We start from the raw sequence: 16,334 nt of genomic DNA on the forward strand, positions 1-16,334 counted from the left end.
GAATTTTAAAAGTAACCCAACAATAAATTTAACAGTCTTATGTAATTATGACTTTTTCCCCCCCATACATTCTCAATTTAATTTTAAATGTTTTTGTATTTTTGTTTTGCTCATTCAAACAAAATGAAACTTATTATTATTTAATCATCATTGAATGTTTCCACATTCATTTATTTACTTAATATTGACCCAATGATGTTATTCCATAAGTTTTGTAACTGTGTTACAGTACTTAAGAACTGGCAACAAAAAGGAGTCCCAACACTGAACAGCTGTTTTCAGTCCACAACCACACCTGCATGTTGCGCAGCTGCGACAGCTGCTTGCGCAGGGCATTGGTGTTCTGCTGCAGGCCTTGGAGGTGGAGCTGCATCTGCATACGGGACACGGCTACGGGCTGGTTGGCCCCCGAACATGGAGGTGGCATCAGAGCCAGGGGAGCAGATGGTGTCAGAGCTGATCAACGCAAACAAAAATGCAAGTTTAGCGAACGCTCCTTTATTGCTTTGGCTCATTTGAGGGAAAATTCAGAGCTGATAGAAATAGTCCCAAAGAATTTATTCATTTTTTTAAATAAAGATTTAAAGATTAAATGTTAAAATCACGATAGGTTAATCTACTGGAAGCAGAACACTGCTGCTAGAAATATTTAAACAGGACAACATCCATCAGTGCTGAAGGTCAGGAGGGGACGCAGAACAATAAACATGGGAGGGCTTCAGGGACAAATAGGTCAATAATGAAGAACATTTTCAAGTGTCTCGTTATAACAACGTCCAGAGACAACCGAAATGCATGAGAGCTTCCAAATCTGATAATCCTCTGAAATGACAATGACAGCTAAGCTCCCACAGTAATTGGTGTGTTGGGTTACATGAATCATGCAGAACAGGAACATGGAAAGGAAGTCAGAACAGAGTTGCATTTAAGCTGACTTTAATTAACTTAAACCTAAAAAAAAAAATGAAGCAAGGTCTGAAATCAAATTAATATTTTAAACACTTCAGTCACAAAGTCTCTGCAGGCAAGGTGACATTGTCTAACTGACCAAACTTTCTATGATAAAAGCTACACAAAGAAGAGCTGAAGCCACTGTGACGTCTGACAAATCATGACGCACAAGGAGAGAAACATCAAATTTCTGTCTGAGGCCTCAGTGCTCCAGATAAAGATGCAGAACTGAAATATTTTAGATTAAGTAGAAACAAAGAGTCCACAGATTACAGCCTGAGCCAAGATCATTTTTCTTATTGACCATCAGTCTAGAATGGATGGATGATTATAAGCAGGCTGACAGATGGATTGAAGTGTAGATGAACAGAAAAGTTACAATTACAAAATGGATGGATGAACAAACTGAGAAATGAATCCGATGGGAGAGACAGGAATATTTACAGATAGACTGATGGACAGAACCGGTAGATAAAAGTTACAGAATGGATGGAATAAATAAAAATTAGAAGATGGTTGGATTAAAATTACAAGATGGATGGGTGAATTAATAGACTGGCGAGGAACGGAAGTAAAGAGACAGGTAAATGGACAGATGAAAGAATTTATTGAGATGCAATTGTAACTACACTGCAACAAATTAACCATAAAAATCAGTGGATATTGTAATATTTACCAAACACTCAAAACAACAACAAAAAAAAAGGCAGAAGCTCACAAAACTCTGAGTCAATTTAATGCAACTCCATGAACTCTACCTTAAACACACACACAAAAAAACAAGGAACATTTGAAAGACAACAGTTGTCAGAGAGGCAGGTCTTTTTAAGACAACACATGGAAAGTATGTAGACCATTTGGAAGCAAATGGATCTCCAAGAAAAGGATAATAATGAGGGACTCAGGCGTCGGGCAGACAGGGGAACACGTTTCAGACACTTCAGGAACACAAACTGTAGCTACCTTTCTTTTTTTTAGTTTGTCCAGCTAAAACAAAATGAGCAGCAGTTACAAAGCAGCAAGAGCGAAAGCCAGCAATACAATAAGACAAAAATAAAGAAGACAGCCATTAAAAACAATCACATGTGACATAAGCAGATAAAAATGAAACGGCGGCTGTTCTGAAAGAAAGAAAAGCTAATTTATGTGGCCAGCAGGAGGTAGCAGCGATGGGCACTGGAGGTTTGACTAGGTGGAAGCAGGGATTACTTACGGTCATTTCCTGAACAGTCACTGGCCGACTCGAGCTTCTCCCTGCAAGACAGAAAAGTCCAAGTATCATCAACAAATCATGTAAACAGCCTTCTTTTTTTTGAATGGTGGAAAAGCTTCATCTTGTTTCATGCTTTTTTGATAAAAAAAAAAAAAACAGTTCTGGCAAAACAAAGCCGATAAGGATCTGTTACATGTTCCATCACATGTTAAGTACAGATTTATTCCTGTCAAAGGTTAATGTAAACACACACGCTTGCTTTTCTTTTTTTTTTCGTTGCAAAAGCATGTTTCACTTACGGACTTTCAGCTTCAGGCGCTCTGGTCAGTACTCTCTGCAGCAGCCCCGTCAGGCTCGCTATCTGCTTCTCCATCGCCTCCATTCGCTCCCTGGATTCAGACCACAAATCCAGAAGATATTGTAACTAACAGACATTTCATGCATATTTTATAAAGAGCACTCGCTGCAACGAGATTATCTACCAAGGTGATACCGATGCATTAAATTCATCACAGATTCACTGACATGCATTACAGGACACTAATCTATGTTTGGCATCTGAATAGTAATCTGTCTTGACCATACACAAGCAGCTAAGGAATTAATGGATGGGTTTTTGTTTTGTTTTATTTGAGTTCTGTAAAAAAAAAAAAAAGTTTGTCTTTTTTTCATGTTAAACAATTACTGTCAGTTGAGCCCAAGTCTTAACTGTGAGAATACTCATATTTTTAGAAATTTGTTAAAAAATAAATACCTGTTGGTAAGGTAATTTTATTTATATAGCACATTTTCAGCAACAAGACAATACAAAGTGCCTTGGTGCAGGATGAGCATATACAAGAATATCAAAATTTGCTGGTCTACTGGAAATTTTGATGCACAGCAATCTCAGAATGGTTTCACGCTGAACATGAGCAGGAGTGGTGTGAAGAGCAATGCTTTGTTCATTTCTAAGTGATGAAGACTTAAGGCAGTTCTGAAGGTAACAGGAGGTCCAACTTGGCACTAGCAAAGTGCACCTAATAAATGTTGTATATTAATAAGTTAAGCAGACCAGATCCATATCAGCAAAATATAGTAAAAAGGTCATTTTCGCATTAGACTTGTCAAATCAAAGTTTAAATACCAGTGCAATGAATTTTACAGTGATGTTCATGCTCATGTATTCCAAGTGGTTCAACATCTGATCTGTCTGTAGACATCTTTAAATGTCCTACCTACAAAACCAAAACACAGATTTGTACGATTGACAAGAGGAGGCAGGAAATAAAAAAATGTGCCGCGTGCCAAGTAAATATGTAAGCAACTAACCAGAAGTACATTAATTAAAAAAAAAAAAAATCAGATAAATCAATTATTTATACCATGTAAAAATAGTCATGAAGGGTACAGTTGGCATTTTCCAAATTTCTCCGACAGCTTTATCTGGCCAAGTAACATTAGCCATGTTTTCATCGAAATGTGCGTTCCATCAAGTTTTTGTTTTCACATACTTACAGCAGAGACAAAATCTAACTTACTCAGTGGGATTACTCCAAGTAATGATGACAAGTTGGATTCAAAATTTAAAAGAGAAACTTCTGAAACATCAAACACCGGAATCAAATCAGACAGGTGTTGAATCCTTTCAATAAAATGCCCATCAAGCAGATTAGAGCAGCTGTTATGCAGCGATTTCTCCTTAAGAGGAGCTGTGGAACGAGATGGTCGAAGAGAGCTGACCTAAGATGAATATTAATCCTTCCAACCACACAGTGGCTAGACATTTCCGCAACGTTACCGCCAAACGCACAGAAACTAAATGCAAACAGTTGATACTGTTTGCATTAAGTATCAACTAAATATTAGTTGATAATAAATGTATCAACTAATATTTAGTTGATACATCTGCTCGTTTTCTGAAACGACCAGAAAAATATTAGTCCCCAGTGTAAGGATCAGTGACTGAAGTAACACATATCACGTATTGTTAGAGAAAGCAATGAATGCAGTCTACCTTTTCCTCTGCACACGACATGAATCTGAACTGGCTCCGTATGCGCCATCCTACCTGGTCTCAGTCTCATTCCCCATCAGCGGTGACCCAAAGCCTCCAGTGCTGCCTCCTCCGTCGCCTCCACCAATCAGGCAGAGCTGCTCTGCTGTCAGACCCAACCCTGGACCTTGGCCCCGGACTTTGGGGCTGTCGCCAAACACAGAGGAGGTGACGGAGTCCCTTCTTAAACTCTGCCTCCCTGGAGAACCGCGAGTGGACATAGTCCCCCCGTAGGAATCCCTCATATCAGGTATCTTCTGAGGAGAAGAGGGTGGTGGAACCCTCAGACCCATTGCCAGCATGGAAGCAGTGTAGGCGTCGTTGTACAGTGGCCCCCCGGTCCTGTAGAGAACGCCGCTTTCCATTAGCTCTCCCTGTAACGCTGCAGCAGAGTAAGAGGTGAGCGACCGAACTGATCCTGGACCTGGTCCTCCCCCGCGGCGGTATAAGGAGGCGTAGGGGTCGGCTCGGGCAGGCAGAGGAGAGTGAGGACCTCCCGCAAGGCTCAGCCGACTCGTGTCTGGGCCCAACGCGTACGGGTCTGCGTAGATCCCACCTCCATCTCCTCGCAGCAGCACCATGCTCCTGGAACCGCCCACCTCATCATCAGGCTTCACATCCCTGCGCTCCAGGATGGCGCTGGAGGAGGTACAGAAGGCCGGCTGGGTGTGGTGGGGCTGGTGGAGCTGGGGCTGCTGGAGGGGGGAGGAGTGGTGGGACTGGGAGTGCGGGTGAGGCAGGGAGTGGGTGTGGTGGGGCGGCCCCGCGTAGGACGAAGGCCTCCCGGAGCTATAGAGCAGACGGGCACGGGACGGCGAGCCTTGAGGAGGTGAAGCAGAGGATGACGAATGCTGGGAGGACATGGCGGGGTTACCGAGGCGACGGTTTGATGGAGAGTCCTGGGGCGCATGCACCATTTCCCTCTGAGGAAAAAAATTAAAACAAAGATACTGATAATTAGGAAGTCTCCTCATAAACTGGACAGAAATACAGCTCAGTGTGTTATGATCTGCAACAGTAGGTGAAAGGAAAATTGTTTAAAGATCAGTACTCTATTATTTTCCAAGCAATTGTGAAACATCATACAATTTTGTCCATTAAAATGAATGAAAACTGCTCATAATACCACCATCACAGTTTACAGCAAGTCTGAGTTCACCGTAACTTTCATGGCTGCTACTTTCTGATCATCAGGGAACACCAAACTGCCTCTTCCAACTGATAGTTTATTGACCGAGAATACAAAGGACATCTTTTGGCATCAGTCTTAAATTTCAGAGAGGAAGGCAATGAAAGATGAGCAGCTCTGAAATCAGCACAGGCTTAGTAGACAAAAGTAATGGATGAGGCAAGAAAACAAAAGAAGACAACACTGTAATTGCTCATGACGCACAAAGCTGTCTCCAGGAGACTATGCAAATTGAAACGCCAATATTTCCACATAACCCAGAGGACTCCTGCAACAACACCCTGAGGATAGTCTCACAGCTGACATCATATTTTATCTTGTATCTTAGCAACAGCTACTCTCTTTAACTATGCTGAGGACATACCGACATATTATTACCCCCATGTAGTCTGCAGTCCCAAAAGTTTGTCCTGTGGAGCCGTTTTAAAGCTGGCCGATCTCTCTGTGAGAAAAATCTACCAATCAATCTTCTTCCCAACCATCTCCTGCCCTCCAGGCACAGGGCCTGGATTGGCCTCAGCAGTCTTGGTCATGCTTTTGTGCTCTGCAATCAGGGAATAATCTGAGCTGTACAGTCAGGAGTTCAATAAACCCCCCCCCCACACACACACACACACAAACTTCTCAGTCCTCACCTTGACAACAGGAGCAGCAGCCAATGTACTTTACACACATAAAACTCGAGGCAAAGCTGCCTGTTCGATAAGGATGTAAAACGCTCTGAAGATTTCAGAGCAGAGCTGAAGGCGGCGGCGGATCCCGTGGGAACAGCTGACCTCCAGAACATTAGCGGGCAGCTGCACCTCAGCGGCAGGCAGAAACGGAATCAGACACACAGGCATGTAAACAACAAGCCTCGGAGCTGTTCGGCTGCATAGGACTCAGCAAACACTCTTCGCCTTCAGCTCTTAATTCACTTCAGCTGTTTAACATGCAGATTCACTTTACACTGAGTGAGCACAGCATATGTCTGCCTCTCTGCAATGTCATTCATCTGTTTAGAACTGATTTCTTCCTGTAAGAACAGCAAATATTAAATACTTCTGTAATTGCTGGTAATGGCTCAAGTTGTCCCAGTTTTATTTAAACACATAAAAGATGAATGAGTTTAAAGCCAACTTTTTTTTTTTTTTGTGGGTCATTCATAAGACAGCAATTAAAGTGTAGGTTTGCAGAGAACTAAAAATTAGATATGCAAGTAAACCAACAGCTGGACAGAAAAATAGAAGGATAATTGAATGAAAAGTAAGATGGATAGCTGGTTGGCTGAATGGATACACAAACTGGCATAGTCCGTCTCTCAAGTCTACAATTTTGACCCTGATGTCCTCTTTACAGAGGAAGCAATGCAATCAGACCGAGTGTGTGAACAAGTTGTTTTAATACACATAACGATTTAATGAGGATAGCAGGATGTTGTAAAGATGAACAAGTTTGTAAGAGCTAGAATTCTTACCTATTTTTTTTCCCCCCACTGTGTCATTTGTAAGCAATACATGTAAGGCAGGATTTTAAAGACCAGTTATTATGATAACCAGGCTATTATTTGCTGCGTGTATACCTTAAGATTTTCTCAGCTCTAGTGGCGCCTGTTTAAGAGTGAATGGGGAGGATGGAGAAGGGACCGAGTCGCCTACCGGCTCTTGTTGCACTTCATACAACCAGCATTTTGAGTAATACTGAAAATAAAAAAAATGGAAGTATATATTACTGAAGGCTCTACATGGCTCAGTGTATGGTGAGGCTACAGTCCCGAATGCATTTGCGGTCCTTGGTCATTCACTGCCTGCCTTCCCCTTCTCTCCAGAATAGGTATATCGCATTTAATTCAAGCACATTTCAGGTGCAGGAATACAAACATTTTGATTCGTGAGGTAAGATAAGCTGGTCTGCTCGTGTGTCATTGTGAAACAGTGTTTTCTTCTGTAGTGTGCTGGCGTCCAGCCAAGTCAGCGCCGAAGATGTGACAGCCTGGAACTGGTCCAGGAAAAAGGTCACGTGATTCACAATGGAGGCAAACCAATTCAGCTCTGAGACGTTACGTAACACCAAGCAGTGTTTGTAAACAGTGACGCAGCAGGGGATAAGGGAGCTTTTGAGTAGGGGGAATTCTGACTTTTAGTGCTAATTGTTACTCAATCTGGATGGTTCTATGCCGCCACAATATTCTGTTAGCTGAGAAATATTCATGTCGATTACAATGTTGGCGTAAAATCGTCAATATTTTAATAATTTGGTCGACTGAACACTTACTCTCAAGTCTCCGTTGGCGATGTGGGGATTGTGGTGTCCAGGGTAAGTGCCGTAGATGGGCTCTTTGCAGTAGATTTTAATTACGCAGCGGTCCTGGACATCCCGTGGGTCCTCCAGCTCATAAAAGACGTTACGGGTCTCATCCTTGATTAGTAGAGCTGTGCTGGGGGACCTGCAGATCAATAATCATGAAAAAAAAAATGAAAATCAATGGTAAACAATGCCTGGAAAGACAATTTGAGCCCCAGTTAGTCGCTAATGCACAGTGATGAAGATTCACTCACAGATAAATGAAAGATCTTTACCTGCTTGAGGCGCCTGTAATGAAACAGTTAACTGAGAACTGCCTCCTAGCATCAGAAATGTAATGCTAAGTCTGCAATGGTTAAATGTCATCAGATTACACAGACGATCTATAATTAACATCTTGATGGAAATGTTGTTTTGACCACATTGTTTGGAGAAGGATGGCATCAAGCCTTTGTTCATCATTTTGTCAGTTTACACCAGGGGTCCCCAAGCTACGGCCCGCGGGCCAGATCCGGCCCGCCTCCACATTTGGTCCGGCCCCCTGAACAATACCAGAGAACATTCAGATTTTTTTTTTTTCATTTGTTGTATTTTCCGGTTTATAAGTGGATTTTTCTTCAACCACCAGGGGGCTCTTTAGCAGGAAGTGTGTCCTGTAAATTGTGGGTGTTTTGTTTTGCATGGCGCATTGCTGCCATCTGTTGGACTTTTAGGGAACTGCTTGACTTTTATGTTATCAGTACGGTTGTTTGCTAGCGGTAGAGCAGATAAACACACGTGTCTGTTATGAACGCCGCATTCCAGGTTGAATTCTTCGAAGCGATGCCTGCAAGTAGCAGCTTATACTTCAAAACGGGCCTTTATGTTAATATATGAGAAATTAATATGTTAAAGTTACATTCCCTCAATGGAATATATACTAGTCAGTCCCAGTGACCGTTTCACTCATGGGTTTTGCCCATGTGCTTTCTGGGTAAAAATCAATCGAGAACCCCCCCCCTCAACAATTTCCAGTCCCCCACCAGAGAAGGGAAAAGTTATGTGGCCCTCACAGGAAAAAGTTTGGGGACCACTGGTTTACACCAACTGTGATTTTAAGCTGTCACTCCAAACATGGCAGTAGATAAGAAAGAGACGGATGGGATGCTGGTCTTTAACTTAAAATGGTTTTCAAAAAGAGATGAATAAACATGTTGCTGTGCATCCTGCCTCGACTTTATCACTAAGCATGTCATCAACCCCACAAACTTCAGTTCTCCTTCCTGACCATAGGCTGCAACACTCATGCAATGCGGTTTGCAAAGTATAATGACTCCTTTAATATCACAAGTTGACCACTAGTCCTTGATTTATTAGAATTTTATGATAAAAAAAAAAAGCATACACAGTTGAAAACTAAAAAGTTTTTTCCAGCCCCCCCCCCCCCACACACACACACACACCTCTTGCACTATTGGGTCAACATGCAAATATGGTTTCTGGAAAATTAGCAAATCAACCTAGACACAAATTTTACATCATGGCAAGACACGTTGGTGCATGCATAATGCTGCGGGAATGCCTTTTGCTCACAAAGCCAGAGAGGTTAGATGAGCATCTGTGGCAATTTCTTATTACAATTTATCAAGCTTTTTTTTTTATAATGAAGTTAAGATGAAAGAGACCAAAGCCTTGGTCCATTTTTCAAACATGATTTTTAAAAAAAAAAAAAATTTTCATAAATTCTGTACAACTTAAACTCAGGTTTGACCTAACTTTCAATCACTACTGAACAGATCTGATTCTCCTATTCAAAAGCAACATAAGGTTTGCTTAAACCTTTGCTTAAAGGCTTAGCCCGATAAACTTTCATTTTACTCACCGTTGTTTTTGTATTTGTGAGCCTCCTGATCTGAGATTGATTTATACAAATGGAACTAAATGAAGTGTAAATGTAGCGCTGCAGAGGTTGAAGCGTCATCTTAAACAGATCGATAAACATCTCAATGTGGTAATAATGTGTTCATATCTGTGAGTCATCCGTGCCTACCTGAGCATGGCCATGGTGAGCCTCTGGGGGAACATGTGAACAATGAGGGCCCTCAGGGTGTCCAGGCTGGTCAGCTCATGGGTCAGGTGCACCCTGCGAATTTCCTCCCCGAGCTGGAGGAAGAGGATTCCTGCAAAGATGGAGGAGGAGGAGGAGAAGCAATGAGGGAGAACCAGGAGGCAGAGAAAAAAAAAATCACCTAATTTATCTTTTCAATTTTAGTAATCCCAACATAAAATATGTTGAGTTTGTTTTGGTGTGATTTAGAGCAAGCTTAGGCCTCAGAAGCTCTGCCACAAACTGACATTTGGTTTGTAGCATTGGAAATGAATTATTCAGTTAAAGCATCATAGCTGTCACAGTCAGAAACTGCTTAGAAAATGGTCTTGACATACATGCTAACAAAACAACAAAAAAAACAAAAATCACAATAACTGAACTGTTTCAGTCTAACAAAATGCTGCACCGTCCTCCTCCTCAGATGCTGGAGGGGAGTTGTTCTAGAGATGAATTTTCTTTTTGACGAAGCCATTAATCAGATACGACACACGGCCTGACAGGATCATTTGAAGACAGACTGGTATGTGTTCAAAAAACAGAACTAAGCTGTCAATAAAATCCATAATTCACTTTTAGCCCAGGGGGGAATTTGTGTGATAAGCTGTTGATTGGTCAAGGCAACTTATGCTGCAGGATCGTTGGCATTAAAACACGTCACATCTTACCAACTTTAGCTGATACCAAGAAGAACTTGTCAGCCTGAATAAAGTGAGCAAAGACCAACTTAAAGAAGGATTTGTAGGATCCAGTCTTCAAAGTAAGAACATTTATAAAGTTCAAGCCCAATTAGTGATAACTACCAAACTCATCGCCACTTACAGTTGACTTAACTGGAAAAATCATTTTTAAATCTGGTTAAATATTTCGTGAAACCTTTGGATGACTGTCTGCTCACAGGGACTCCTAAATTTGCTGTAAGGATTCCACAGAGAGTTAAGTCAAAAATATCAGAGGGGTCTTCAATTTATCTACAGCAGGGGATGTTCAAATACACAAACAGTTTAGTTTTCTCTTCTCAGCCCATTTCCCAGTTATTTCCAAGCATCAGCTGTTAAACAGATGGCCTCACATTTGACTGTAGAATAATTTGGAATACAAAGGAATTTAATGGACGACTGAATTACTGGAAGGTCCATTTACTGCAACACAACAGAGTTTAAATGGTTTGCGTTGTGTTCTGCAATTAATTGTCTCTTAACATTGCACTTTGGATTATGACCAAACATCTGTGCTTTATTCCAGTAGTACTGTGGTTCATCTCACTGCAGCTACACCGAGCTCCGCTCTCATCTTCTTGAGTATATGCCTTCTCCTTTAATGTGTGAAGACAAGCCATACTTCCTGTTACAAGCTTCAATATGTAACAAGTTCATTGAGACTAAGCCCTTTACGTGCTTAGTAACATGAGGACTAAAAATATGGAACTTTCTGATGCCGATTTAACAGAAGCACACTGGCCCGACCTGGTGCCCGCAGTTTGGCCTGGCTAGACGAGCGGGCCAGTGGAAGACTCTGGCGAAGCCGGTTCATCCGGTTGAAGCCGATGGGGATGTCGGGTTCGGACATGGTCTCCAGATTTTCAGCTGAGGCAAAAGAAACCCTGCTGGCCTGGTCTGCGAGAGCCGGTTGAGTTGGGCTGAGTCGGGTCACGCGGGGCGTACGGCTCTGAAAAACAGGAGAGAAGGAAAGAATCTGAGTGCACAGGAAAAAGGGTCGATGCTGCATCATGATTTCAAACCCACAATAAGATACGACATTTTGCTTTCAGAGGGAAAAGGTTTTCTCCAGTAATTTTCCCAATTATCCCGTCATGAGATTGAACATTTAACATGTTGAGACCTGAGGAAGACAATAAATGGTCCAAAACATCACAGACGGTGCTGAAGAACACAAGCAAACAATGATATCGAAAAATTTATTCAAAGGAAAAAAGCCACACAAAACATTTAATCTCGAAGAGAAAAATCAGACACAAATCCTGGAGATAAAATTAGAGCTGCACTGCCTGTCAGGTTAACTGAAGCGGGTCAACTCAGCGCTGCAATCAAACAGTCCATTCAGAATGATCCACCCTAATGAGGAGGGGGAAAAACCCACAGAAACTGTTGGAACAATGTTTTTAAATTAAAAGAACGTAGGAGCAGATAAAGGAGGCCAGAAGAGACAGCAGCAGTTATGTTATAATAAAATGTTTCACCAGCAAGAAACTAAATGGACCTAAATGAATTTCTGTGCCTGGAGTCGAACAGACCCAAGGAAATTTGCCACAAAATGCTCAGTAACCGAGTCAGCAAACATCAGCAATGTAAAGTTAATGACCTTAACTGGTAACCCAGATTTCCAGTGATACTTCACCTGTCTAATCTGAACCCTTGGGGGAACCTAATATTGAAGGACCTCTCATTATAGCACAACCAGACGCTTCTGCTGGCTTTTAATGAATCCTTACTGACGGACATTTTCCAGCCCAAAGAGTCCAGTAATGAGCTCCCAGAGAGCCTGGATTCACAGGCTGTCTAGCTGAGGTCTGAGATTCGTTTTCACATATGGTTTGTGGGTGTTGTTGAACTTCATGAAATTACAGAAGGGAGAGCCACGACGTTCAGACACGCATCAGCGAGCAAACATGGAAGAGACACCAAGAATCATGCCACGAAAAACATAAAACGTAGATCCTAGCGTAGCGCTGCTAAGCACCTCTGAGGGATTCTCTAGTTCCACTTAAATAGAGATCAGAAAAACACATCTGTTAACAGTAACAGACAGCATGACTGAATTATATGAGCCACCTCTCACATGTTTGAAGAGCTAAGGTTTCAGAACAGGTTCGACAGCCATATGCACACCTTCTGCTTTCAGTTATACAAGACATGAGCTACTGAAGGAAAGGGAACACAGCAACTGGAAATCATTACGTTTCTATTTAGTGAACTGTGAAGAAGAGGAGGAGCAGATAAAGGTTTGAGTCAGAGCTCACCCAACCGTAAAGACACTAGAGAATTTAAGAAAGGGGGAGAATAAACTGTGAAATGAAGTAATGAAAATTAGGCATTGCATTCTTCAGTTTAAATTCAATTACACGTGTACTTTCTGTTAGATTTGCGCCGACTCTCTTTAAGTTGAGGTTTAAGGAGAGTAATCTGTTAGTTAAACTCACTGAGTTTTACACTAATAGTAAAACTCAGTGAACCTTCAAAAGTAATGTTAATTTGGTTGCAGTTAAAAGAATAATAATCAGTAGATGGTACTTGTTTTGTGTATTAAGCTGAAAAGCAGTGCATAACTACAATGCAATCCAGCCAAATTAACAACTTTGATGAAAGATCCAGTGATGACCTTATTTCAGTTTTTTGGTGGAATCCAACAGATTTCATTTTAAGTTGGTCTTGTGTTTTGGGGTGTATGAGACAAAATCAGTCTAATGTCTTTCCAGAGCCTTTTAGAGAAGAAACAGACGCACAGCATCTACTATCCAAACATATCCATTATTCATTTCACAACACTTGTTTTGTTTTCAAATGCTCGATCTTAGTATTGGTTAAAGTCCCAGTAGGACAAAATCTGCTTTGTTTTAATTTTATCTTGGAACGTTTGTTCTCTAGAATTGCGTCACTCATGGTGGAAGCATGTTGGAGTGGCTCTGCCACATTTGTTCTGATTCATTCTTTTTTAAGACTTTGGTTTATAATTGTTTTGCCGTTTGGCATTATATTTTTGGACAATTCTCAGTTTTTGGGTGATGTGCAGCTGGAAGGATTTTTGCTTTTTAACTTTCGGACAGTTGTGATACATAACCATTGCATCGACAAACTATTGTTTTAGCAGCTAATTAGCATCTAACAATCTTTAGTACCTGAACTACCACCCTAGGATATTGGAGTTAAAGAAAGCAAGCTTCATAGACGCAGAGCAGAACAGAGAGGGAAGGATGACTTTCAAACCATCTCTCCTATTAATCACACCCCCCCTGACTCCAACAGAGATCTGAAGAGGAGTGCCAAAAGTAAATGAGGTGGATTAGAACTGCTTGCCAACACCTGATGGTGACACCCAGGATGTAAAAGGGTATAAATTAACCCAAAGGTAAGACTGAAAATGTGGTTTTCTTCTACCCTCACAATTTTTCCTTTTCCAGCTCATTACTTCAGTGCTGAAAAACCAAACCGAGGTTGGAAAATGAGCAACATCGCCAACTGTAAAGGTTATCTGATAATAATCAGTGGGGTAATAAACTTTCCTGTTCTTCCATCAGCCTGTCAGGGTGACATTGTTGGCTCAGTGTCATTGCTGTTGTGATTACCAAGAGTCCTGCAGCGGCTGTGCCAAACAGGATTATATAGAGCTCACTGCAGAGCTTCCTGTTCTGGAGTTTGTTCATTAAAGGTCCAACAGTTTGACCTCATTGAGGTTCAACCTCTTAACCTTTGAAACATTTTTTCTCTGGACTTAATACGAACTCACCAACTTTTCGGGCAGCTCAGGTTTTTAGAAGCAACACTAATGAAACAAATGTTCTATATACCCCTGCTTATAATAACTAGACAATAAAAACAAATGATTATTACTGATCTTTTATAATCGGCTCAGTCTTCAATCACAATAAATACTTTGTATTAAATACCCTGTCTGCTGAATTTAACTTGTTGAAGAAACATCAAATTAAAAAGGAGCCTTTAGAATTATAATTAAAAGAACTTAAGTATTTTTGAAAAATGTCCCCTTCACAATAACTGTCACTTCTAAATATACCAAAAATACTAAATATTTTGTGTACTATCCAAATGCTGCATCTTTTCGGAAGAGGATGCAATCAGCTAAAGCCATTCTAATTAGAAATTCATAAAGTCCTTCATTGCATTGAAAGATGATTTTTACAGGTCCTTTTAAAATAATAGTCCTAAAGAAAAATAAAACAAAAAATGTATAAACCTTGATTTTGGTGTTCATGGTCAGAGGTGGAGAATGGCATGAATTCTTCCATAAAAGTCTTTAGTCAGAAAAATAGAGGAAAAGATGAAACCATGAATTAACCAACATTTACATGCAGCAACGTTCCCATGAGGCCGTCCAGAACAACTGTAACAAAGAGCTATTGAATAGAAAACAGGCAGGAAAAGAGAAACTCAATAGCCTGATGAGATCAGTTAACTGTGCTACCGTTAAAAAAAAAAAAAAGAAAAGAGCACAATCTACACTAAATAATTTTTTAAACAACTTAAGTACCATTAGTACAAAGTTCTGTGGTTAAAAGCAATGTGAAGTTTCACACACACAATCAATTCCTGTCAATTCTGGACAGAATTTGGAGACATTCCTACTTTCTGTAAATGTTAAATCCATGGAGCCAGATCAAATACAATAATCCTGATCCACAGTTTGAGGCTTTCTAAAGATCTTTAAACCCATTTTCTCTGAACTGTGGGCTCTTTTTCCCCCCATTCAGTGAAGTAGCTGATCATTTTAAGAGTAACCTTTTTTGTTAGGCCAACTCTGAGCTCTGCAACATTCAGTTGTTGGACCAGTTCTGCATCAACACCTAAAAGACAACCGAGCAAGAAACCAATTTAAATATGATCTATCACACTAGGAGGAGGTTCAATTTAAACCCTAAATTAATCCAAAATAAATTGTGAATTAACACAGTACTGTATTGAATTGTGTTCTGCTAATCCTTACCTCTCCTTCCAGCATCATCTTCAGCCTTTTATAACTGTATTATCACCTCTCCCTTAAAAACCTCAGGCAGCTATTCAGATAAAGGATTCTCAGCAACTAAAACAGAGGCTTGATTGATGGAGACAGCTGTGCACAGCTGTAACATGCCAACCGCCTCCCACCGGCCACGCCCCCTAATTGAGATTTCACGGAGATTACCTCGACACACCGTGGCATTCCTTTCCTGTGACACTAATCACAGAGCATCTGAGGCTCCAACATCAACCGGCATGTTCTGCTGCGCACCTCTGTGTCATGTCATATGAAGAGGCGTTTTGTAATGAGACGCTTGCTGTGTGATGCGAGTGGACAGGCTAAGCATCTTTACAACATCCTGAGGGAGGAAAAACAGGTGAAGGAAAACATGACACGTCCACACACAAGCTTCCTGATTTAGATCAGAGGTCCTCCAATTTCTGCAGAGGAGCTTTGGGTTAGTCGACTTGCTCAAGGGCACTTGTTTTTAAGTGAGAGGAGAATGTTCCTGTTCAAATTCTTTTCCAGGTATTCCTATGGGAAACTACACATGCACAGTCCTTGAACTTGTTACTACTTTAACTACCACAAATTTCACAGTATTCTATTGGGATTTTATCAGACAAACTGACATAAGGCATAATTTTGAAGACTAAGGATAGTATTTTCCAATTAAAAACATGACAAGACTATTTAAATCCAGCCGTCTGTAACACAGTACCTCGTGTACCTCTACCAGCTTTGTATATTAAAGCTACAATCTTTTGCCCATTTCTTCTCTGTAAATTAGCTGAAGCTCAGTCAGACAGTATAGACAGCAATTGTCAAGACTTGCAGCTAATTTGGAATTAGGTCTGGTCTTTGACTGGACCATATGCTATGA

General features: G+C 41.0%; 1 protein-coding gene across 11 annotated transcripts in view; it reads right to left on the bottom strand.

Annotated features, from left to right (window-relative positions):
• Window positions 1-16,334, bottom strand: part of LOC103151000 (SRC kinase signaling inhibitor 1-like) — a 107,341-nt gene that overhangs the window by 20,076 nt on the left and 70,931 nt on the right. For 10 of the 11 annotated variants that reach the window (XM_016681046.1, XM_016681025.1, XM_016681041.1 and 7 more), the window contains 8 exons: window positions 11,224-11,425; window positions 9,701-9,830; window positions 7,642-7,813; window positions 4,215-5,122; window positions 2,464-2,553; window positions 2,165-2,205; window positions 1,915-1,938; window positions 296-456 (listed from right to left, as the gene is read on the bottom strand). In XM_016681046.1, the coding sequence (XP_016536532.1) occupies window positions 296-456; window positions 1,915-1,938; window positions 2,165-2,205; window positions 2,464-2,553; window positions 4,215-5,122; window positions 7,642-7,813; window positions 9,701-9,830; window positions 11,224-11,425 (1,728 nt within the window). The remainder of the gene's footprint in view (window positions 1-295; window positions 457-1,914; window positions 1,939-2,164; window positions 2,206-2,463; window positions 2,554-4,214; window positions 5,123-7,641; window positions 7,814-9,700; window positions 9,831-11,223; window positions 11,426-16,334) is intronic. The other variant, XM_016681036.1, reaches the window with a different exon arrangement.

This window comes from Poecilia formosa, unplaced genomic scaffold (genome assembly GCF_000485575.1).
Source record: "Poecilia formosa unplaced genomic scaffold, Poecilia_formosa-5.1.2 Scaffold7, whole genome shotgun sequence".
NCBI classification, from domain to species: Eukaryota; Metazoa; Chordata; class Actinopteri; order Cyprinodontiformes; family Poeciliidae; genus Poecilia; species Poecilia formosa.